General features: G+C 43.7%; 1 protein-coding gene across 1 annotated transcript; it reads left to right on the plus strand.

Annotated features, from left to right (window-relative positions):
• The first annotated feature begins 5,676 nt into the window (after positions 1 to 5,676).
• On the plus strand, positions 5,677 to 21,626 carry LOC135982385 (nectin-1-like). Its single transcript, XM_065588806.1, has 6 exons — positions 5,677 to 6,545; positions 8,221 to 8,559; positions 14,034 to 14,333; positions 16,218 to 16,326; positions 16,999 to 17,119; positions 19,943 to 21,626. Exons 1-6 carry the CDS (start codon positions 6,464 to 6,466, stop codon positions 20,135 to 20,137), a joined length of 1,146 nt encoding a protein of 381 aa, XP_065444878.1. The 5' UTR covers positions 5,677 to 6,463; the 3' UTR covers positions 20,138 to 21,626.
• The last annotated feature ends 3,525 nt before the right edge of the window (positions 21,627 to 25,151 follow it).

Consider the following 25,151-nt stretch of genomic DNA (forward strand, 5'->3'; position numbering starts at 1 on the left):
GGGAGCTCAGGAGGCAGAGGCTGAAAGGGGGTCTGTTGTGGCAGTTGTGGGTAGCAGAAGCGAAAAGCTTAGAGAGCAGCTGGGTGTGGAAGAGGGGCTGAGGCCCCCTTCTGGGCATGGAGGGTTCTGAAGAAGGGTAGAGGGGAGTAAGGTCAGTATGGGGCAGCAGGTTTCTGGGAGGCAGATGGAAAGGGGAAGATGGAAAAGCTGGGGCTGAGAGGGTGCTTGTTGTGGGGGGAAGATTGCTAAGTTGAGGGGGGCAGGGAGGTTGGAGCTCCAGGAACTTGGTGTACACTGAGCACATCTTCTGAGCAAAGGAGGAGTAAGCTGACAGTTGGGTCTATGGGATGTCGCACTGCTGGGAGGGACTAAGTGCCATGCTGTGTGGACTGGAAATTTGCTCTGGTAAAAACCAACGACCAGTGGATTTAATTAATGATTTTGGACCTCATTCCTTTCCATCCTTAATGATGCCCAGTGTTCTGGTAAAGCCTAAAATTACAACCAATGCAAAGCAGAATTTAAGTGGGGGAAGAGCAGATAGGATACATGAGTGGGTGAATACAGGGTATAGGCAGCATTTATTATCCGCTGTTCAAGTCAACTAGAACTGGTCAAAATTTTTCAGAGTAAATTTTCTTTCTTGCAAAAAAAAAAAAATGTTTCTTGAGGTTAACGGATGCATTTTGTGAACTCATGTCACATTTACGAAATCTGGGATTGGAAAAGAAAAGTGAAAAAAATTAAAACATTTCATTTTGATATTTTTCTAAAGGACACATTTTGATTTGTCTTTCTCAAAATTTTACTTTAATTTTTGAAAAACCTCTGAAACAAAATGTTTTGTTCAACCCAAAAGAATCCTCCCCGCCCCCCTTTTTTTGGCCATAAAAATAAGTTGTTGTTGTTTTTTCATTTATGGGTTGACCCGAATTTTTTTTAGAATTTTTGCTACCCTCTGTGATTGTATTGATGACTGTTGATCTGAGCTGGAATTTCATTACTTATATTCCTAAGGAGGTCAGGGATTTTGTTTTTTGTTTTGTTTTTAAGAAACAATCCCCTGCAATGTTAGCAACCCAAATTTTGCAACGTTTGGCTAGTGCATGAGAGCTGGAAAGTAAAACTGACTGGAAACAGAAGTGATGATACAGTCCAAACTATTTTTGTGATTTGAGGTGAGTGTCATGCAAAAAGCAAACTACATAAATGGTGGAAAGCACGAGATTTTCAAAATCTATTCCATTGTAATAATCTAAAGGTACATCTATACACAGCCACAGCTGGTCTGGGTTAGCCGACTCGGGCTCGGGCTGCAGAGCTAAAAATTGCTGTGTAGATGTTCAGGCTCAGACTGGAGCCCTAGCTCTGGTACGCTCCAGCCCTGCAGGGTCCCAGAGCTCTGGCTCTAGCCTGAAACCAAACATCGACACAGCAATTTTTCATCACTCAGCCCAAGCCCAAGTCAGCTGAGCCAGGCCAGATGCAGGTGTTTTTTTTTGTTTTTTTTTTTTCTGTTATCCCCATGTAGACATACCCCTCGGTGCTAGCACCTTTAAAGAAATGTACTTAAAAATATGATTTTTAACCAGTGTCCCGTCAATGAATTAAAATCCCAGTCCCTCATTGGGGATGATGGGAAGAGGCAGTGTAGTCCAGCATTACCGGTGGTTCCAATAGCTGCTGAGCTGACCAGAGCAAGGATTAAAAAAGAGATTCTCAGCTATACTGAGGGCAGCTTCAGCCTGGTTAATGAGTCGTCCTTAACAGGGAAAAGGTTCCAAAGGAAGAAAGTCTCTTTTGGGCTGCAGATGCATGACTCTCCGGTCAGTCTGAGAGTTCCAACTCTCTGGTCAGTCTGAGAATCTGAGAGTTCTATGAGTGGTTCTCATACTCTGGTTTGTTCTCACGGCATCTAGGCAGTTTTTAAAAAAAGATTAAGAGGAGTGGGAGGGTGGGGATTTGGGCATCTGTTAAAGACAGAAGGAAACATGGATAAGTTAGCACAGCTTTCTCCAGTAGAGATCACTGATCCATTGAAGGGGAAAAGCAGGTGCTCCCATTTGAAAGGGAATGCCTTGGCGGGGAGGGAAATGCTGTGGGGAGAACAGGACTGAGCAAGGGAAAGAAGGAAAAGATGACTAACTGGCAAGGTGGTGCATTCGCATGATCAGAAGGGGGGAAGGGACCAGACCAGGTGGAGGAGGAGATGCAAAGCACTTTTCAGAACTTAGACAGCTAAAGTTATCTAAATACTCCCCTTCCTCCCACACCTTATTTTTTTACCAAATAAGAAGCAGTCATATGGAAGATGGGGGTGGGGTGTGATATATGGGACAGAAGGTGATTCCTGTGATCAGGAATAGGAAACGAGGTGACCAGGAGTCAGTCACTCTACGAAGGGCTCCAGCTCAAATTTTACCTTGAGTCTTGCTACATCACGTGTGTTTCTTAAAGCCCCAGCTTCCAGATCCATATGATTGCATGAAAGTTTTATTATTAGTTTTATTATTTTTCAGGTTGCAGCCTTTGGTGTTGTGGAGAAAGGCTTTAAAAAATTAACTCAAAAGCACCCGGACAGCTCAAACCTAAGAAAGCAAATTAAAAATCTGATTTTTAGCCATTCTCATGACTGACTTCTTAAATACTCGAGGTTGGCAATACTGTTAGGAAAAAGTTGTAGAACTAAGTAGTCTTGACCTGCTTTTGCAAACCCAACGTAGAGCTCAAAGGTGCTTAGGGAGCTCTCCCTGCCTGAAGATCCCTTTCTAACTTTACCTCTTAATTCACTGCTTGATGTCCAGGTTGGGCTTTCTGGGAAGAATTTTCATTTTGTGACCTCCAGGCTTATTGCAACTTCTGATCACCTCTTTGTGAGCCTCTTCCACAGCATTCAGCACTGTCACACCTGCTGCCATCTCGTGTCTCCATAGAGTCATTACAACTTGCTTACTTCTCACCACACAGACTGAGGTGTCTGTATCCCAAATAGGATTAGGGTTTAGGAACAGGCAGTCTAGGTGTAAATTCCAGAAGATTCTCCATTGCGCCTATTACTTTGGCAATAGAGCTTCCCCTCATGCTGTGCTGATTCTTATTTCCTGTCGTGATTACAGGACTAGTTGCTCATCTCTTGTCTCTCTGAGTTCACTCAGCTCAGGTCTTGGGCCTTTTGCCCTCACCTGTCTTGGGGTGTAATCTTGCAATTCTCTGTGTTTTAGACCAAGGTCTAGGTCAGGCTACTCTCATATAAACCAAGTGATTATCACCCAGCAGGTTCAACTGGGTTTTGGGGACCTGCTTTTGTTCCCTTGGAGAACCTGTGACTAATGATGGTCACCAACAGCCCCGTTAAAACAAAGTATTTTTATTTAGTGCCTGGAAAAAACAATTAGGAAAAATTATTTCAAAATAACAAATAGCCTACATTCATATGTAGTCTCATCTAATCTTATGTTTCATTACATAAGAACAGCCATCCTGGGTCAAACCAATGGTGCATCTAGCCAGATTCTGACAGTGGCCAGTTCCAGATGCTTCGGAGGGAATGAACAGAAGAGGGCCATTTTGAGCAATCCATCCCATCATCCAGTCCCAGACTCTGGTAGTTGGAGGCTAGGGATACCTGGAGCACGGGGTTCTGTCCCTGACCATCTTGGCTGGTAGCCACAGATGGACCTGTTCTCCATGAACTTATCTAATTCTTTTAGAACCCAGTTACTCTTTTGGCTTTCACAACAACCCATGTCAATGAGTTCCACAGATTCACTCTGTGTTGTCGGAAGAGGTACTTCCTTAAAATTGTTTTAAACCAGCTTGCAGTAGGAAGGGGAACTCAGATGGACTTTCCTTTTAAGGTACCGGAACAGAACAGACCCCACTTACAGTCTCCTAACAAGCCCAGATCCTAAAAATGATTAGAAATTTAATTTAAAAAAAAATGAAAGTTGAGATTTATTTACATAGGCCTAAAGCTCTGTTGTATGTCAGAGTCACCATGTGAACATAACAAATCTTACTGGCTGGATGACCTTTCTTTTATACCCTGTCTTCCTCTCCCTTATTCCCACTTCTCTCACTATGTTTAAAAATTTAGTTTGTAAACACTTTGGGGCAGGGACTGGGTCTTTGTCTGTAAAGGACCTGCCACCCTTGTGGGATTGCATAAGTAAATAATGTCATCCTGCTGCAGGGTAGCAGCGTGCCCAGTGCTCCTGCAGAGAAAAAGCATCTGAACCAAGAATGAGGAGGAAGGAAAGAGCAGCGGGATTCACCAGTGACCCAGTGTTTCCTCTGAAAAGAAGGTAATGACAGATATGATTTACAATGATTTCGGCGAGGGAAGCATTGCCAGACCAGGTGCTTGAGCTGTTAATGTCTGATCGCAGCTGGGATACAGACATTGTATGTCTTCCTTCAGTTAGCTACTTGCCATTTCATTTTTAAATTTCCTTTTCTTATCTGAGAACAAATTCACAACCAGCTTTAATAATGAACAGCAAAGAAAGGAAATAAAAAAGGCTCCTTTCTGATGTGACACCCTCACCTGCTTAAAGTTTTTCCTCCTCATTTTGCTTTTTTATATTTCAAAATATCAGCTCCTCACTTTGTCTCTGCTAAAGAACAGGGCAGAACCTCAGGAGGACCTGAAGCATGATACTATGTGAGGCTGTCACTAGTTTGGAATCTTTCTCCCCCCTCCCACCTCTAAATTGAGAGTCTCCCCCAATTCCTCAGTTCTCCCCTCCCTGAGCCTTAAAAATCGCCCTGGTTTGCCCATCCCCCATTGTGGGGAGGGAGAGCTGAAGTTTAGGTTACAGCCCCACCTGCCATCACTGAACTGGGTCTTTCCAAGAATTTACCCACAAAAAGCGAGGGTGGGAAATATGCTATTTCTCACACTCCCAAAACAAAAAAATCTTTGATTAGAGATAAACAGCAAAACCCCAAAGCTCCTGTTGTCTCTATTGCTCTTCTTGCTAAGCTTGTATATCCCCAGAACCTGTTCAAATATTCTTAGGACTGACATAGTACTTTCCATCTGTGCAGCTCAAAGCACTTTACATAGATAAATGGGGTAGATAATACTCACCTTACAACTGGGAAAACTGAGCCACTGAGCAGTGAAGTGACCTGGCTAAGGACACATGCTGATTCAGTGACAGAGCTGGCAAAAGCAGCAATGTTTTTAGTCTCCTAGTCCAGTGCTCTGTACTGGGGACCACACATTCTCCCATAGCTTTATCCAGGAACGGGGCTGTTGGAGCGGTTGTGATTTATGGTGAGACTATGAAGCAGCTGTGGCTCAAGGAGAAGTGAAGTTTTTTTCAGAATAATCTTAATGTGGAAGGAATGGGGGTTGGAGTGGGAAGGCAGCAGGAGAGGCAGAGAAAGGGGCTGACTTGAATCAATGTAGAGTTTAGATTCTACAAAATTCAGCATAAAATAGAACATATCCCCGCCTACCCCCACATGATGATTCCTGCCTTTGGGTTGTGTGTATCTGAAGGAGAATTGTATAAGTAGAGGCACTCAGTCATGTGGTCATAAAACCATTTACATTTCTGGGCAGATGAGGGTGGGGGAGAGAAGGGTTCTGACCTGTGGGAGGCAGAGACGGGGAGGAGCAGGAGCAGGGGATGTCTGTTTTAGAGGCTCTGGACAGTGGGCAGGGAAAGCTTAGAGAGCAGAGGGGAGATTTCAGAGCAGGGGCTGAAAGGGGGAGCTTTGGGTGTGCACGTTTTTAGCATGGGAAGAGGGAAGTAAGGACTAGTTGGGGAGTTTCTGAGGTGTGTAAGGGGAAGCAGCTGAAGAGGGGAAGTCTGTGCTATGGGGAGGGTTCTGAGGGCTGAGGTAATGGGGAAGCCAGAGAAAGTGGATCCAGGAACATCATGAGTTGTGAAGAGCTGGATTTCCAACCCGGCCTACCTCCTCAGGCATTTCTGTGAAACAAATATGACTATAGTGCTCAGAGGGATGTTGGGCAGTAGTGAAGGGGATCACATGGGTATGTGAAGGGTTGTATGCATAAAACAGTAGTTCTCAAACTTTCAGTAGGTGATTTAGGAAAGTGGAGAGAGAAGGAAGGGGAGTGAGCACCCTATTCTGTGGACAGTCTATTTGCTCGAGTGAAAGTCCAAGGCTGGGGCAGTTGGTTAATGATTGACATTCCCATTCAACTGGCTCGCTGGTGCCAGCAGGCACTCTGGTGTCAGCTACAATTACAGCAGCTGCAAATAGGAGATGAGGAGTGGGAAGAAAGAGAGCGCATGCGATTGGATGCAGACAGGTAATCTCACAGTGGAATGTGAGCAGTTTTGAGCTGTGGCCAATCAGACGAGATGAGTCATATGCAAGAAAAAGGCGCCACATTCAAGTCGTCTCATTGAAAGAAAAGCTCTTTCTGCAGATCCAGAGGGAAAAGGAAAGAAATTCCATGAGAATAAAATAAACCTTCTCCAAGATGTGTTTGCAGAGGGTTTGGTGGCCTGAACTCTGGCTCATTCTGCTCTGGGTACTCTGCCTGCTTAGAGCGCCATTCACAGGTGAGTGGAGTTTCCCTTTATCCTCCTGTTTTGTATAGCAGTTGCATGGCAGCAATCGCTGGACGATTCAGTCCTAAATAGAGCTGAGAACATGCAACATAAAGAAGGGGGAGTGGAAGGGGGAGAATGGACAGATGGACTGTCCTGTCAGACAATTTTAAATTGTTACTAATAATAATACTAGCAAGGGTTAGTAATAGCATATTTTGGTAGGGGCAGTGAGAGGAAAAATTTCCTTTTTACCTTATCCAATAATTCTATATATTCCCACTTACAATAAATATAAACCAATTAATTTTAAGTTTCCCGCAATTAGGGAAAAATCTCCTGATCACTTTAACTAAGAGGATAGAATCAGAAAATTCTGGGAGGGAAAAAGCATGTCCTCTCCACTAACAATGCAACAGTCAATATCAAATTCCCTCCCAAACTAGGGTCTGCCAAATCCCCACATCTTTTCTCATATGAGTTCTGCCTGAGAAAGCCCTGAGAAATTAGTTGTGCAGGTGATTAAAGACACCTTGCCCCCCTCCTTTTTTAAACAAAACTCAAGACTAATGCACATTATTTATGTGATATATATATATAATATTGCAGAAAAAGGAGGCAGTTCAGAAATGGCCAGTAAAAATAATTACAGGAAAAGCTGGAGAAAACTTCAATATTTAGAGAGAATGAAAAGATTGGGGCAGACAATTAAGAGTGGCCATGATAATGGGTTGGAGAATAATGACTACAGAAATCAAGTACTCCTCCTTGTCCTCTCATCATACAATAAGGAGACATTAAATAAGAAGGAAAAGCACCAAATTGAAAGCTGACAAAAGGATACACTTTTTCACAGAATGCACAATAAGTTTGTAGAACTCATTGCTACAGCATACTGAGGTCATGAGCTTGGCAGGATCCAACCAGAATTGGACAGTTAACTGGATAACATTGGTCTACAATTTTTGGGAAGTCCTCTGCTTCAGAGATAAAATATGCTATTTATTATGTATTTTGATGTGCTGAATTCAAATATGACAATTAAAACAACTGCATGAAGCTGCTCTCGCTGGGCAAAGATAACTGCCTAAGCTTGTGTTTTATTTTATCACTTCATCTCCAGGGGAGGATTTCAGTGAAGAATTTTCATTTTGTATCTTCTGGGCTTATAGCCGGATAAATAAGGGCTCCTTTGTGAACTTCCTCTGAGTTCTGTGATACCTGCTGCCATCTTGCGGCTGTGTGGAGTCATTGCAACTTGCTGTTTTGTCACTGATTCCCCAGACAGGAAAGAGGCAAACGAGAGGGACTTACCAGCACGCTGTTCACAGGCTCTATTTCTCCATATATTACTTGGGGAAAACAAGGATCATATATAGCATTTCCTGTTCTAGCCTGCCTATAACCAGTTGTTAACCTAGCCTGAAAAACCTCATGCTGTGTTAATTATTACTTTCCCATGACCACACTGACAAGGACAGTGTGTAACACTTGTAGTGTATTTGTTGCATAGAAGACTTAGGCAGCTGGTAGTGTCTGAGCTGCATACCGCATCCACACGGTGGTCCGGGGACTTGGTAAAATACACACATGCCCAATGTGGTGTCCCAGGGCTGTCGTAGAGATTTCCTCTGTGGACGTTGCAGACTCTCTTTTAATGTGATCCTTGATGTGGCTCTGTTTCCAGGTGCCAATGAAGCAGTGAGATGTGAGAGAGTTCCTGCAGCAGCCTTAGGTAAAGATGTGACCCTGAAATGTAACTTCACATACTCTTTGGATGTTTTACAAGTCACCTGGCAGAAGTTGGAAGGCTCTTCATTCAAAAACATAGCTACCTACAGCAAGGCACATGGAACTAAATCCATAGGGCCTTTCAATAAGAGAATTTGTTTCAATGATACAAGTCTGAAAGCATCATCCATCACTTTTCGTGGCGTGACATTGGAGGATGAAACATGTTATAAGTGCATCTTCAACGCATTTCCACATGGCTCCTTTGGCAGAGAAACTTGCCTCATTGTACAATGTGAGTTTTAAACCTTTTTTCTCTAATGGTTCAGCACCCTCTAGTGATTGGACACAGAATGTCCGTGTAATTGTCTATTGCACCAACTTCTGTTGGTGAGAGAGACAAGCTTTGGAGCTACACAGAGCTCTTCTTCAGGTGTGGGAGTGTCACAGCTAAATAGAAGGTTGAACAGATTGTTTAGCATAAGTAGTTAGCAACTATTCTAAGTCTAAGGGACCATTCAAGGTGCAGTAACCCATTAACACCCCTGTAGTCATAGTGGCTTACAGATTGTTATATAAATTAAGTCCATACTTAAGTGACAGGATGCTTGTCAAATAATTGCAACTGAGTTTCAGACAAAACATGGAAAATCATGGAAAAGTAATACTGGACCCATATTATTTACAATAGTTTGGAAAAGCTAACAGCTGGAGCTGCGCTGTGCCCGGAGTGGACAGCAGGGGCTCATGCTGTCAAAATTATGGTGGAAGCCTAATGCGGGTTCTGCAATTTCCACAATATCCGCAATTAAGTAGGGCCTTAGAAATAAGCCATAAATGCTTTATTAAGACCACGGATTTCAGTATCTAGCAAAATTATGCTAAACTATCTGTTCAACTTTGTTGTCATGGGTTCCCCGGGGTTCAGCCTTGGACTGCGAAATGGCTGTACACCCTTAACTCTCTCCAGCCTGGGCTGTCTCTCACAATGCCTTGGTAGTGACAAGCAGCAAGCCCCTCCAGGCACTGTTATCACTCAGCCCAATCACATGAACAGCCCCAAAGCCAGCTAGATTTATATTGGTAACTAATGAATCACACAGAGAAAGGCACCATCCAAATCCACCAGCCAATTCCCCCCAGCTCCCAGCATTGTACTTCAGGAATATACCATCTTGCACTGCTCAAGATGGGCAGTGCAAATGTATTAATTGGTTCAACACTTCATCAATAGAAAATGGATATACACCAGCCTTTGCAAACCTGAGCAGATTACCAAACAGTTTATACAAATTCACTGGTAAAGATAAACAGTAAAACAAATTTATTGACAACAAAAGATAGATTTTAAGTGATTATAATTGACAGGCAAAAAGTCAGAATTAGTTACCAATATAAATTAAAATATTAGCACACAATCTAAACTCTCAACTGTGATCCGCGAGCTCCATTCAAGTGGTCCACGGATAGTTCCATCTAAGGTATTCACCTGGTCGGCCGCACATGAAAAAATGAAGGGCCACCCGCCTAATTAGTGGAGACGCGCAGGTAGGGGAGAGAGGGAGACACCCCCCCCCCCCATTCCAGCTCTGGGGCTGCCGTAGTAAGGGAGAGAGGGCACATCCATTGCATTTGAAAGGTAAGACTACTGATATTAAAATATGTGTTGTTTGCTTTCATTTGCACGTTAATTATTATTATTTACAATGGCTATCTAACAGTACAAACAATAATTGGAAAGATCATCAACAATTTCCAAGTGGTACGCAAAAAAAAAAGTTTGAGAACCACTGATATAGCTTAAGCATTTTTTCTCACCCCACAGAATATTGCAGTTCATAGTACACAGATTTCATCCTTGAAACCTGGGCCAGTCTCCTCTGTTGGAGTCTTAACTAAGTCTTCTCAGTGTCCTTGTTGCTTGCAGCATAGGTGTGTTCTGTTTTATACTATCAGTCCTGTGTGCTTGTAGAACACAAGTCCAGGCATGTCTGGTAGGCATTACTGCAGGAAGGGCGGCCAGCACATCCCTCGGCCCACGCTCCTTCCTGCAGCCCCCATTGGCCTGGAGAAGCACTAGTCTAAATTCTCAACCCTATTAGACTGGGCAACATCTAGCTCAGAGGTACTCAAACTGTTGTTCATTGACCACCAGTGGTCCGTGAGCTCCATTCTGGTCGTCCGCAGAGAGTTCTCTCTAAGGTGCGCGCCTGGGCGGCCGCACACAAGAGAATGAAGGGCCCACCCACCTAATTAGTGGAGCTGCACAGGTGCCTGGACCCTGGAGAAGATGCACATGTGAGGTGAGGTGATGGCTTTGGGGTGACTAAGTAATAGGTGGAAGGTGGCAGTGGTGTCAGAAGAGGGGGTGGGGAGCATTTGGGATGTGCAGGGCTGTGGCAGCCAGAGAAAGAGGCGACTTTGCCCAGCTCCAGGGCTGGGCTGCTGGGGAGAAAAGGTCCTCCTTCCCAGCCTCAGCTCTGTGGCTGCTGTGGCGGGGGAGAGACCCTCCTCCTTCTCAGCACCAGATTGGGGGCTGCTGCTGTGAGGCAGAGAGGGCACATCCATCACATTTGAAAGGTAAGACTACTGATATTAAAATGAGAGTTGTTTGCTTTTATTTGTAGAACCAAAAAACGTTAATTATCATTAAGGTTTTTTTTTATATAGCACTTTTATCCAAAGGTTAGCTAATGGTTACAATGGTTAGCTAATGATGCAAACAACATTTGGAAAGATGATTAAGTGAGACCCTCAGCAATTTTCAAGTGGTCCGTGGAAAAAAAATGTTTGAGAACCACTGATCTAGCTTAAGCAGTTTTTCTCACCTCACTGGATATTGCAGTTCATAGTACGCAGATTTCATCCTTGAAACCTGGGCCAGTCTTCTGTGTTGGAGTCTTAACTAAGTCTTCACAGTGTCCTTGTTGCTCGCAGCATAGGTGAGGGAAGGAGAAAGGACAAGCATGGTCCCCCTGTGTTCTGTTTTATACCCTCTGTCCCATGTGCTTGTGGAACACAAGTCCAGGCATGTCTGGTGGGCATTGCTGAGTCCCCAGGCAAGGTTGAGCAATTCCCTTGGTGGGGCCTTATGCAGGTGAGTCATTGAATTGAAGCTCTCTTGCTGGACAATGGCTGTTGATGGGTTGTTTCACACCCCACCCGAGCGTTGGTTACTTTCCTTGCTGTTGCTAATATCTGGCTGATTTCCCAATTTACAGCATGTTTTCGTGAAAACAACACAACACAATTCTCATAACTTCATATGCGTTAATGATATACACATATGGATAGAAAAATCACTTTCAGCAGATCATAACGTTTCTCCCGATACCTCACACGGCCTGCTTTATATGCAAGATCACAATTACATACAGATGAGGAATATGGGGATTACAAGACGTTTCCCCAAGGTATAGTATGTCACTCTTGTATTTACCTGTGACACTGAGTACTTTTCCCAGACCTGAACAAGAGCTCTGTGTGAGCTCAAAAGTTTGTCTCTCTCACCAACGGAAGTCTGTCCAATAAAAGATACTGCATTACCCACCTTGTGTCTCTATTATCCTGGGACTGACATGACTACAACAGCACTGCATAGTATAAATTTCATCATTTTGAATTCATTAACCTAAAAATATATGTTGAGTATACAAACTCTTCCACAAGAACTATTTCTAAACTTGAAAATGGTCTTTGTGGTACCTCTGACTAAACCTCTACCAACTAGTGGGGGCGGAGGGGGTTGTACGTGTTCTGTGTTAAAAGGATGTTTTGAAGGTTGCAAAGTCAAGAACTCAAAAGTTAAAAAATTCCATGTTTATGATCACCAAACAACCTTAATTCTACCCTCTCTTTCTCCCCTACGCACTGCACTGAAGGAGGCCGGTGTAGTCTAGAAAAAGTATATGATCATGTAATTAAAAGCTGTTTCCTGTATAATGCCCAAGCGGGTACTAATACAGTTAAAAGCTTTCTTCTAATGTAGTCTTTTAGTGTAATTTCCTATGTTTAGTAAACGACAAGGTTAAAACAAATTATCTTATGTTTACCTGTAACCAGAACCTCTCATGTATCATCAATAAGATTAGATCCCTGAGCCTTTGCTGTTGCACCAGACTGCTACCACCACAGCACTAACTTCATTAGCTGGCAGCAGGAGAAGGTTGCTGTTCCAGAGGGGGAACGGACCATTGGTACTATGTGCTAGGTCCAGAGGGTGGAAAACGGCCCTGCCCAGGTTTCTTTCTTCCCTCTCCCCAGGAGACAGGCACTCCTCTTCCATGCTAGGGCAGCAAGTCTGGGAGAGATGAGATTCTGGGCATGTTTGAGGGGCTCTGTCCAGTCCAGATGTTCCAAGACACTTCTTGCTACAGCTGTTCTCACAGCCATTCCTAGCTTGGTGCGTCTGCTGCTGCTTTGGCAGTGGTATGAGCCTGGTGTTCAGTGTTCATGTATTTGATTATTAATTTGGCAAACAAGAGAAAGAGAATGGTGATATTTAACCATTGAGAACTCAGCTAAGCCTGAATGGAATTTCATGAGACAAAGAAAAGGCACTTCACCAGCCTGAGGGATTTCCCCCTGCTGAATTTCAAAGGGTTACTGCAAACCAGGAAGGTTTTAGAGCGTCTAAAACACTTCATTCTTCTATAAAGAAAAAAGTTACACAACCTAAATATAGGGATAGCTAGCAGTTGACCTGATAATACAAAAAGCTGTGAATGTATAAATACACCAAGACAAGATCAGCAGAGATAGGAGATGAAAGAGTTTAAGATGTTCTAACATACAGAAATATTCAGCTATTAGATCAGTAGAAGAAGCCAGTCAAGTTTGAATCAGTTTGTCCCCTAACATCCCCTTCCTCCTTGTGTAACACAAGGTTCTCAAAGACGATGTTGGTTTCAGTCATTGTAGAGCCAAAGTTTAGCTGTGTTCATGGTTATATAGCAGAACAACCCCTCTCCCCGGCCTTGTGATCAAATCCACAGGAGGTCTCGGGTGAAGGAAAGCTTTACAAGGTTTCTCTTGTGAAATTCCTCAGCAGTTTTCAGCTGAGGAGGTGCTGGTGCCACATACTCCTATAAAAGAAGTTAGTTCTTCCTCAGGTATTGCTGATGCCCTAAAATCCATGTGGATACTGGGGGTTCCGCTAGGTCCATGGGCCATAAGTGTAGAGACATACCACTAATCTGCTTTATGGAGCTGAATTGACAGGGCTTTCCCTTCTGGACATGGTTCTTGTATCCAACTCCCAAAGGGGCTCCCATAGCATGGAGAATTTCCACTCAGAAGTTAATACAGCTATTTCTGAGTGGATTTTCTCCTGGATTGATTCAAGAGGATGTGAATCCAGGCCTACTCCTGACTTGCTCCTTCCCCATATGTGGATCCTCAATTCAATAAAGGGCTCTCCTTGGATTTAGGGACAGGGAGATTGTGCCTCAAAAGTGTTTATCAGCACATTTTTTTCAATCACAAGAACAGGACACATGAATGTGCAGGGTGTTTCCTGTGGAGCAGCGAAGAAGGTACCATCTAGCCCAATTTTCTTTAATTTCCAACCCTACGCCTCCTGCGTAAAAACCCCTAGCAAACAGTTAAAATATAATAATGAACCATTAAAATCTATGACTATAAAGGAACATATTGAACATATCAGGAATAGTGTGGTTTTCTCCGTTAAAAACTTTGAACATGTCTTAGTTTTTTGGTCACGGTGTAAGGAATATTGTCATTTCCGTTGCACTCTACTTTTTCTCTTAGCGATTTCTCCAGTAAGAACTGAACTCCTTTCAAACGCCAGCACCCCGGGGGTCCGGACTGCAGTCTGCTCAGCTACAGCAAAACCTGCCCCAGAAATCACATGGAAGCCTGAGGGCATCCTGATTGGCCAGCCTGAGATACATGGAGTTAAGCATGCAAATGGCACCGTGACCGTGACAAGCACATGTAACGTCTCTTTGAGGCTCCTGCGATCGAACAACCTCCAGGCTTTGACTTGTGTAATAAACCACCCTATGGGAAGGAAAGAGGAGATAATTGACCCACTAGAAGTATATGAAGGTAGGTTAGATCTTGGTGTTGGTATATTATTGTCTGGGGACTGGAGAGCAGAGAAAAGCCGTACCAAACAAAATAATAGTTGTCCAAAGAAGGTTGGTTCTCTTCCAGTGAATTAAAAATAAATTCTCAATGTATAATCACAGTGAATACAGTTGTGGTTAAATCTTGCCTGGCCATAGACTTGTCCTGTGGACCCTGCTTTTCTTCAATGGCTTGTATCTGAGGACTTCTCTTCACTGCAACAGTGCATTCAAGTTAGTGCACTTTAGTTACTACACTGCAGCTCACCTAGTGCTTTGATAAGCAGAGCGATTGGATTAGCTGATAATGAGATGTTGTAACTTCAGCACCACTCCTATTTCAACCTGCTCCCCTGATGGGCCAGCTAGTGCAAACGTAAAACATCAGTTAACTTGATCTCGAGACTTGTATGCGGATGGGAGTCGTAATACTCGAGTTACAACTCGCAACCCTGTTGGTATGTCTACACAGCAGCTGGCAGGGTACTTCCCAGCCTGGGTGGACAGAGACATGATAGCTTAGATGGAGATAGTGTGCTAAAACTAGCAGTGTGGCTGTGGCAGCTTGGATGGTGGTAGGGAGTAACTAACCCCACTGGAGCACCTACAGGTGATAGCCTGAGCGGCCACATGTGCTACCACATCTTCACTGCTATTGTTACCCATTCTAAAATCAGGCCTTCCCTTGCCGTGTAGACATACACTTAGATATTCAGAAGACCAAGCTTTTCCTGGTATTTCAGTCCTAGAGCTGTTTCTGGAGCTTTAGATTAAAGGATGTCCTGTACTGAGGATTTCTTTGAATTTCTTATCACAAATTACCTTATTTCTTATAGAAAAAATCACGAAAGCAGCCATTTTTTCAAAATTAACTTTTTTACAAAAAGTATTGTAAACATGAAAATCTTTCATTTTTGGTCAGTTTCAACATAATTGATTTTTTTGAATATTCATTTTCATTATTTTTCATTTGACAACTTTGCTAAACAAAAAATTAATAATGATTTTGACAATAAAATTAAAAGTATATATTGAAAACCCACCTTGTTGAATCTTTGAAGTAAAAGGGTCCATTCTAAGCTCTGTGAAATGGAGGCACCTTTGAAATTTTGAAACTTGCAACCTGTTTTTTTCTGTTTTTCAAGTAGGTCTAAGAGGCAATAGCAGTATAAATGCGTGTTCATGGGACTCTCTCGACTAACAGTAATTTTTATGATGAATCGCTACTTAGCACTTTCAAAGCATTTCACAGCTACTAACTAATCCTCAAAACACATCTGTGAAATATGTATTACTAGAATTAGCTGAATAATGCAAAAACATTATTCATATCTGTTTTAAAAATGAACAAAGATGTTTATGTGTGTGGCACAAGGTTACGTGCTATCCTTTATTGGTTATTCATCAATCCCTATTCTCCTGTTCACAAAATCTTCCATCCAATCAGAGAGCAGAAACAGAATCGTGTAACCCAAATGACCAATCACATTTCAGAGAAGCCAATAATGGAAGTCAACAGCTCACATATACCATATCTGTTCAAATAAACTCTGGTACACTGTTCTGTGAATAAGGAAGACATGACCAGAGATCAGCAATTCAGAAACAGAAGAAAAGTTTTATGATCCGATTATTTATTCATCATGAATAATTGACCTACTCTAACGAATATGCCCATTTTATAGTTCGAAAAACTGATACCCATAGAGGTTAACCAACATGTCCACTTTCTACACTTAGTTTAGAATTGAGTTTAGAACTCAATGATTGCTCGGTCCCAGTTTCTGGACAGGAAACATAAGAAGAACTTTGACATCCATTTGGGTTCTGTGTGACATTTGGTGTGTCCTAATTTGCATTTCAGCATCTGATGAGGAGAGCAAAATATATATTTGGCAAGTGCTTGGCATAATTTCTATTATTCTGAATGCCATAGGAGTCACCATCATCATAAAGAAAAGCAAAGGGAATAAGTAAGTTGAATTATCATTTTCTAGTAAATTATCTTACAGAATTCTATTAAACTCCTTTTCCATCGCTTAACACCATGTTACAACGTCAAGTTTCCACATAACATTTACACTTACAAACTTCAGTGCACACATACAAACAATTCCTTTCCTCACTGATCTTCTTTCAGAGATGATGTTCTCAATCTATAATGTAGCCTAAAATGAAGCACCTGTCACCTGAATGTCTTCAGAACTTGAAAACAAACCTTGGTGTCTGTCCCAGATTTTTATAGGTATTTACATGTTATTACACAAAGTATTGCAGGCCTAGCTGATTTTTGAGCTTGTCTCATTTTGAAAAATGATTTAGGCATTTAGAAGCAAATATCCTAATTAACAGTCAATGGGTTTAGGTTTCTCGGTGCCTTTTTAATGAGACTTAGGCCAGGTCTGCACAACAGACCTATACCCATACCCGTGAGCAACCAGGATGTCAACATAAACATTAGTCACCTCAGGACCTTTCTTTTGTGATCTGTCTCCCCTCTCACTGTCTTAGCTGATTATAGTCATTCTCACTTGTCTCCTCTTATCTAAATACACATTAAATTATTTTGGTGCAGGGACCATATTTCTGTAAAATGTCTAGCACACTGTTGGGCATTGTATAAATATTGAATATTTATATCACAGACCGAGTAGCAGCATGCCCTGCACTCCTGCGGAGAAAAAGAATTTGAACCAAGATGACGGAGATAGATACCGGCACCAGCCAACACCTAAGAGCCAACAGAGTGTTTCCTATCAAAATGAGGTAACAGAAAATCATATATAGGCAATTCACATTCATATCTTATATGAGGCAAGCAACCTAGCAATGCCTAATGCTAGGGAGTTGAGGTCTGCCACACCGTGCTTAACTTGTTCCAGGGCTGAACACCGGCACCTCTAGGCTCGGCAGTTCACAGCCCCAGTACCTCTGGGGTTGCAATGTCAGTTATGAAACTAAAAAAATTGCTTTCCTTACAAATTAAGCACTGCTGACACAGCTACAATACAGACATTGGATGTCCTCCTTAAAAGAGACATTTAAACATTACATTGACTTTCTTTTGTAGGCTAATTGACTTCCTTATCTGTCCAGATAGACACTAAAGACTTTGAAAGTGAAAAGAAAAACAAAACAAAAATAGGGTACAGCTTTTGTGCAGGACTCTGGCAAGAGATTTGGAGGATCTGAATATTGGTGCTCCAAGAAGCTCTGACCTGATGTTCAGCTCTTCTTCCAATTCCTCTGTGCTTCCTTAAGCATTAGCCCTCTCCAGCTCAGTTGAGTGGAGGGAGAATCAAAGCTCATGACGTCTCAGGTGACATCACCATTGAGGCCCCCCAGAGAACTCACTGACGACCTGCAGTAACAATATGGAAGAGGGAAGGCAAGATAGTGATGAGATTTCAGTGGGAAAATGAACAGGAATGGAAGCCTTTCTTTTAAAGACAATGGACGTTCAGACCGTGTCATAAAGGGGTGGCACAGCACAAAACCTTAAAGTGGTTCTGGTTTGGCTTTGCTCTTCACTTCTATCCAGTGCTTAATTTGCAAGGAAAGAGGTGCCAGAACTCAAGCAACATTTTTCTTTCATAACTGATGCGGCAAACCCACAGGTGCCGAGGCTCTGAACTGACAAGCCATGAGGTGCCGGGGCTCACCCTGGCACAACTGAAGCACTGCTTTTATCACCTGCGTAGTCCCAGAACCTGCCTTAATAATCATTTACCACTTACCTAGTGCTTCGCACCCATAGCTCTCAAAGTGCTACATATAGGTGAGTAAACATTGCCTCCATTTTACACTTGGGACTACTGAGGCAGAGGGATGTTAAATGCCTTGCTCAGAGTCAGCTGGCAAGGTGGTGGCTTTGCTGGCAGTTGAAGCCTGATCTGATGATTCCTATTCTAGTGCAGTGGCCAGTGAGTCTTGTTGCCTCCCATAGCAGTATCTAGTACAACCCAAAACCCGTTCCTGCAACCCAAAGAATCATGGGTCTGTCTCAATTTACTATAAAAGAAGGATAATTGAGGGTGGGGAGAGGGTTTCAGGAAAATGTGTGTAAGGAAGGGGCAGAGGTGGAGGGAGAGAGAGTGGCAGAGACGGGATGAAGCCCCATTCTCAATTACTCTGCTTCTGTATTTGTGTTAGAAGTAGAGAGTGGGAGAAGGTGGCTTCAGGTCACTTTATCAGTTCCTACATGTTGGGAAATGTGGAGCCTATCCTGGAAGTCAGTGACTAGATGTAGTGAGCTCTGGTTATATTTCCTCCCTCCCTGGCCTGCCCTCTTATGGAAACCTGTTGGGAGTATTCTCCGGAGGCCACTTCTTCTCCATTTACACTGCTAGAGGGGCACATTATTATCCCTCTTTGAAAGTATGGAAAATTGAGGTAGAGTGCATTGAATTGACTTGCTCATGGTCTCAGAGTGAGTCAGTGGCAGTGCTGGTGATAGAAGCCCAGTCTCACAACTCCTAGTTCATTGGCCCGTGTTGCTCCTATGTTGAGTAGGAGGAGGGAGGTTATATCACCTCTTTATTTAGCACTGGTGCGACCCCTGCTGGAATAGTATGTCCAGTTCTGGGTGCCCAAAATTGAAGAAGGATGTTGATAAATTAGTGAGGATTCAGAGAAGAGCCACAAGAATGATTAAAGGATTGGAAAACATGGGCTATAGAGATAAATTCAAGGAATTGAATCTGTTTAGCTTAACAAAGAGAAAGGTAAAGGGTGACTTGATCACAATCCAGGTACCGACATGGGGAACAAATATTTGATAATGGACTTTTCAGTCTAGCAGAAAAAGTTGTAACAAGATCCTATGTCTGAAAGTTGAAGCCAGACAAATTCATGCTAGAAATAACATGTGCATTTTTAACAGAGAGGATAATTAACCAATGGAACAATTTTCCAAGTGATGTGATGGAAACTCCTTCACTGTCAATTTTCAAATCAAGATGAGATGTTTTTCTAAAAGATATGATCTAGTAATAACTTTGGGGGAATTCTATGGCCTGTGTTATACAGGAGGTGAGATTAGCTGATCACAGTGGTTCCTTCTGGCCTTGGAATCTATGAATCAGTAGCCAGGAAATCAGTTGTTTGAGAAGTAGTGATTCCTGATAGAATTATCTGACACTTGAAGTAATATCCTCACCAATATTTTACTTTGAAAAGGGACTGAGCTGGGAAAAGGTACTGGGGATAGAGGGAAGGGATGGGTTGAATCAGTGCAGAGATTAGATTCTTCAAAATGCAGCATCACACAGATGCTTTTCCCAAAAACTGTCTGTTCTTCCCTTTTGGTCACATGGATGTGAAGGAGAATAATATGACTAGTGGCATCCAGTCATGCAGTTATAACACTTTCATGTCTTTTAAGCACCACCGGCCTACTGATTTGTTCCTTAATTTGTCTCGTTTATACCCATTGCCTTTTTAATGTGTTAGTTCTAATTTCTGGTACTGGCTTCTAGGAGTTTTGTTCACTTGATCCTTATGCTAGTGTTTTCCCCCATTGCTTTTCCCTCTCTGATAATTTAAACCTTTACCTTTAGTACCACATAACTGTGTCACTTGCTCTTACAGCGGCAAACCCCAGGAAGTTCTCCGCGCAAAATAAAATTCTCTTCAAAACAATTGTTTTCAAAGAAGAATCAAAGAGATACACGGGTACCCAGATCAATATTTTCAGAAGGAAAAGAAAAGAACGAGGAAGGCAATCTGAATCATTCATTTGTGGAAGGGATTGAAGAGATTGATGACTCGGTTTTTAAAAATTAGAGAAAAGGTAAACTTTCATTGCTGCAAATGAAAAAGCAGAGAAACCAATGTCACTAACTCAGCATTCAAACCAGCCCCAAAGAAGAACTTTTTCAAAGCATTGTGCAGTACCTTTGGGACAGGAGCTATTTACAACATGACTTTGACACAAAAAGAGCTATAAATAGGGGGAGGGGGAAGAGGTGGTGCCTTCATTTCCCCCTCCCATCCATTTATGGTATGTAAAAGGTATCTTTCAGAGAATCTGTTTGACATGAGCTTGGAGATGGAAAACATGCAGGTGAACAAAACCAGGCCACATGCCTTTCCTTCTCGCCATCCTCCCCAAGGAATAGCTGTGGCTAGAGCTGAGTGAATTATGGATTTCTCGGTTTGCTGGAAAGTCCAAAACATTGAAAAAAACAATTATTTGGGTTGAACTGAAAACATTTTTTTTTCAAATTTTTCAGCAAATCTAAGTTATGTTTCATTTTTGGTTCTAACGAAATGTTTTGGCTGAACACTTCAACATTTAATTCTTTAAATCACGTTTAAAGTAAATTTTAAAGAAAAAGTTTTTTCAATTGGAGACATCAGAATGTTTCAGTTTTTGGACACCATGTTTTTACTATTTGTTCCCAATGAAAACAATTGACTCAAATTCACCAAAAGTTTTGGTGTCGCTGAATCTTCATTTTTTTGCCATTTTCAGTTGAAAAGTTTCATCCATCTCCAGCTGAGACACCTGTTTCATGGAAATTTACATTTAAAAGTAATTATCTCCCCTTTTACACTCTAATCTTTAGCTTACTTGGTTCCTGCTATCTCAGGCAGATGGAAAAATTTAATGGGGTTTCGTTGTTGTTATACTGACCTAATTCTTTTTTTAAATAATAAATTCCTGTCTCTTAAAGAGTTCAGACACAACTAGAACACCTCTCCCAGCCTGTCCTCTCTTTCCCAAGGTAGAGCAGCTGTGGCCAGATTAAGAGAAAAGAAAAAGAGGTAGCCACTGTTAGATGAATGGAGAGGCATGCAGAGAAGAGTTCATTTGGAGCAAATAGTGGGAGTTCTAAAATCAAAGAGGGCAATTTTGACCTGGAAATCTAGGCAGATTAGACTAACATTGGTTAGAAAAGCAGAGATGCCATTTTCGTATTTAGCTTCCTCTCTTTAGAGCCCTCTTGGTCAGATGAATGCCTGGTGTTGGGAGAGTTTTGCCTAACAATAGTGAAATGCAAACAGTGCTGGGTTTGGATGTGTGAAACTGGTGTCTAGCTGTACTTGTAACATAGACTGCCACATGAATCACATTACGTGCAACTTGCCATGTTTTATACCAAAAAAAAAAAAAAGCCCTCGAAATAACTTTTTAAATATTTTTTTATGTTTGAATAAATGAGCCAATAAGCGTAGTTGTATATAGAATGCAGTAGGTATTTATCTGAGACTGTTACATTCTAGCTGTGTGGATTTGCACAATAAAACGCAAGTTTTGTATTTTCTCACATCTTTGTATTATGCGTATTGTTTGTCATTGCTTCTAATGCCACGAGCTCGAAGACTGTTTCTTAGAAGGCCTGCAGGGCTGTGCTGGATTTTATGATGCTGGGAGTCTTGAATGATCTGCGAGAGGGACTAGATAAAGCAGGAATTAACTTTGCAGTGTGTTCTCCTCTGAGAGCTGCTGCAAATACAGTGATAGAGAAAGAACACTGAGAGGAACCAGCAAAGCAGCAGCCACTGGTGACCCCTATAACAAGCTTCTGTAAGACATGGGGACTTGAACCTAAACGTTCTTGGAGGTAAACCCAGAGGCTGCAGCAGGGCCAGTAGCCACCCTGAGGGACTGGAGCCAAGAGCAGGCCCTAAGCCATGAACCATCAGTAACGGGAAATCTGTTAACTGGCACTAACAGGATCTTGGGGCTTTTCCTAGAAAGAGAAAATGTAAGAGGAAGGGAAACCTTGTGTTCTCCTCCCCTCACCCCTTCTCCATTCCCAGCAACTAACTTCCCTTCTTTCCGTAATGTTCTGCTCTGACCACAATTGGTTTCTCCACGTGCCTTGACTCCCTTGCATCACAGTTGCAGGAAGGAGTTTGGAGTAGGGCATTGGGAGTAGATGATAAAGGGATATTTAGCCCAGCAGGGAGAGGAGGCCATGCTCCCAGGGGGGGACAGGACAAAGGAGGGGGAGGCACTGGAGAGTGGGGAAGGAACAAAGCTATGGCTGGGCCTTAAAGCAAGGGAACATGGGAAAAGAAAGGGCTGGTGCTTGAAGCTAGCCAGCATGTCAGCAGAATGAGTCTGGACAGAGGGGGGAAGTCAGGACAGGAGAGGATGTAAAGAGAGCACCCTGGGCAGCATCTGCAGGGGCTGTGTGTGGTGGTGGTGCCGGGGGGGGGGGGTGTTATGTAGGGTTACCATTCGTCCGGATTCCCCCGGACATGTCCGGCTTTTTTCAGTTAAAAATAGCGTCCGGGGGGAATTTGTCAATGTCCGGACTTCCCCCACCCATGCAGAGCGTGCGGGGCTTACAGGGCAGCCGGCCGGATGGTGCCACTCGCATGGGGCTCCGGCAGCCAAAGCCCTTCCTCCACTTCCCCCCTCCTCTCTCCTGCAACTTGACACCACTCCCCTCCTCTCTCTCCCTCCCTCCCCCCGCCCTGCATTCACAGATCGCCGGCCGTCGCCTCGGCCTCCGGCCGTCTGGAGCTCCGACCCTGCTCCCCTCCCCCGCTGTCGAGCGCGCTACTCTGCAGCACAGTAAGGGGGCCAGGGGATCATAGAAGCGGCAGGGAGGTTCTGGGGGGGAGGGGTAGTCAAGAGACAGGGAGCAGGGGGAGGGTTGGATGGGTCAGGAGTTCGGGGGGGCTGTCTGGGGGTTGGGGGTGTAAGGTTTTGGGCAGAGTACAGGTGGGGGGGTCTCAGGAGGGCGCAGTTAGGGGACAAGGCACAGGGAGGCTTAGGTAGGGGGTGGGGTTCTGGAGGGCAGTTAGGAGCAGGGGTCCCAGGAGGGGGCGGTCAGGGGACAAGGAGCGGGGGGGGGTGTTTGGGAGTTCTGGGGGGGGCTGTCAGGGGGCAGGAGTGGGGAGAGGGATCGGAGCAGTCAGGGGACAGGGAGCAGAGGGGTTTAGATGGGTCGGGAGTTTTGGGGGGGGGCTGTCAGGGGGTGGAGAGTGGTTGGATGGGGCGTGGGAGTCCCAGGGGTCGGTCTGGGGGTGGGGGTGTGGATAAGGGTTGGGACAGTCAGGGGACAGGTAGGGGGTAGAGTCCTAGGGGGCCAGTTAAGATGTGGGGAAGGTCTCAGGAGGGGGCAGTCAAGGGGCAAGGAGCAGGGAGGCTTAGGTAGGGGTTGAGTCCTGGGGGGCAGTTAGGGGCAGGGGTCACAGGAGGGGGCAATCAGGGGACAAGGCGTGGGGGGAAGGGTTGGAGGTTCTGAGGGGGCAGGAAGTGGGAGGGAGTGGAAGGGACAGGGGCGGGGCTAGGGCAGGACAGGGGCAGGGCTAGGGCGGGGCTCCTCCCGTCCTCTTTTTTGATTGTTGAAATATGGTAACCCTAGGGTTATGAATAGTGGGAGGGAGAGGAAGGGGAAGCTCAGGAGGCAGAGGGGATGATGGAAAGAGGCAGTGTAGTCCAGCATTACCTGTGGTTCCAATAGCTGCTGAGCTGACCAGAGCAACGATTAAGAAAGAGATTCTCAGCTATACTGCGGGCAGCTTCAGCCTGGTTAATGAGTCGTCCTTAACAGGGGAAAGGTTCCAAAGGAAGAAAGTCTCTTTTGGGCTGCAGATGCATGACTCTCCGGTCAGTCTGAGAGTTCTAACTCTCTGGTCAGTCTGAGAATCTGAGAGTTCTATGAGTGGTTCTCATACTCTGGTTTGTTCTCACGGCATCTAGGCAGTTTTTTAAAAAAGATTAAGAGGGGTGGGAGTGGTGGGGATTTAGGTGTCTGTTAAAGACCGAAGAAAACATGAATAAGTTAGCACAGCTTTCTCCAGTAGAGATCACTGATGCATAGAAGGGGAAGAACCAGGCGCTGCCAATGGGAAGGGGAGGGGAATGCTGTGGGGAGAACGGGACTGTGCAAGGGAAAGGAGGAAAAGACGATTAGCTGGCAAGGTAGTGCAGTCACATGATCAGAAGGGGGCGGGGACCAGGCCAGGTGGAGGAGGAGATACACAGCACTTTTCAGAACTTAGACAGCTAAAGTTACCTAAATACTCCCCTTCCTCCCACACCTTATTCCTTTACCAAATAAGAAGCTGTCATATGGTGGGGAGTGATATATGGGACGGAAGGTGATTGCCGTGATCAGGAATGGGAAACGAGGTGACCAGGGGTCTGTCCCTCTACGAAGGGCTCCAGCTCAAATTTTATCTTTAGTCTTGCTATATCTGGTGTGTTTCTTAAAGCCCAGGATTCCAGATCCATGTGATTGAATGAAAATCGTTTATTTATTACTATTTTTATTATTTTTAAGGTTGCAGTCTTTGGTGTAGTGGAGAAAAGCTTTAAAAATTTAACTCAAATGCACCTGGACAGCTCAAACCTAAGAAAGCAAATTAAAAATCTGATTTTTAGCCATTCTCGTGACTGACTTCTTAAATACTTGAGGTTGGCAATACTGTTAGGAAAAAGTTGTAGAACTCAGTAGTCTTGACCTGCTTTTGCAAACCCAACGTAGAGCTCAAAGGTGCTTAGGGAGTTCTCACTGCCTGAAGATCCCTTTTTAACTTTACCTCTTAATTCACTGCTTGATGTCCAGGTTGGGCTTTCTGGGAAGAATTTTCATTTTGTGTCCTCCAGGCTTATTGCAACTTCTGAGCACCTCTTTGTGAGCCTCTTCCACAGCACTGAGCACTGTCACATCTGCTGCCATCTCGTGACTGCATAGAGTCATTATAACTTACTTACTTCTCACTGCACAGATTGACGTGTCTGTAACAATCCCAAAGAGTGAATTAGGGTTTAGGAACAGGCAGTGTAGGTGTACATTCAGAAGGTTCTCCACTGGACCTATTACTTTGGCAA

The sequence above is a fragment of the Chrysemys picta genome, chromosome 1, assembly GCF_011386835.1.
Source record: "Chrysemys picta bellii isolate R12L10 chromosome 1, ASM1138683v2, whole genome shotgun sequence".
NCBI lineage: Eukaryota > Metazoa > Chordata > Testudines > Emydidae > Chrysemys > Chrysemys picta.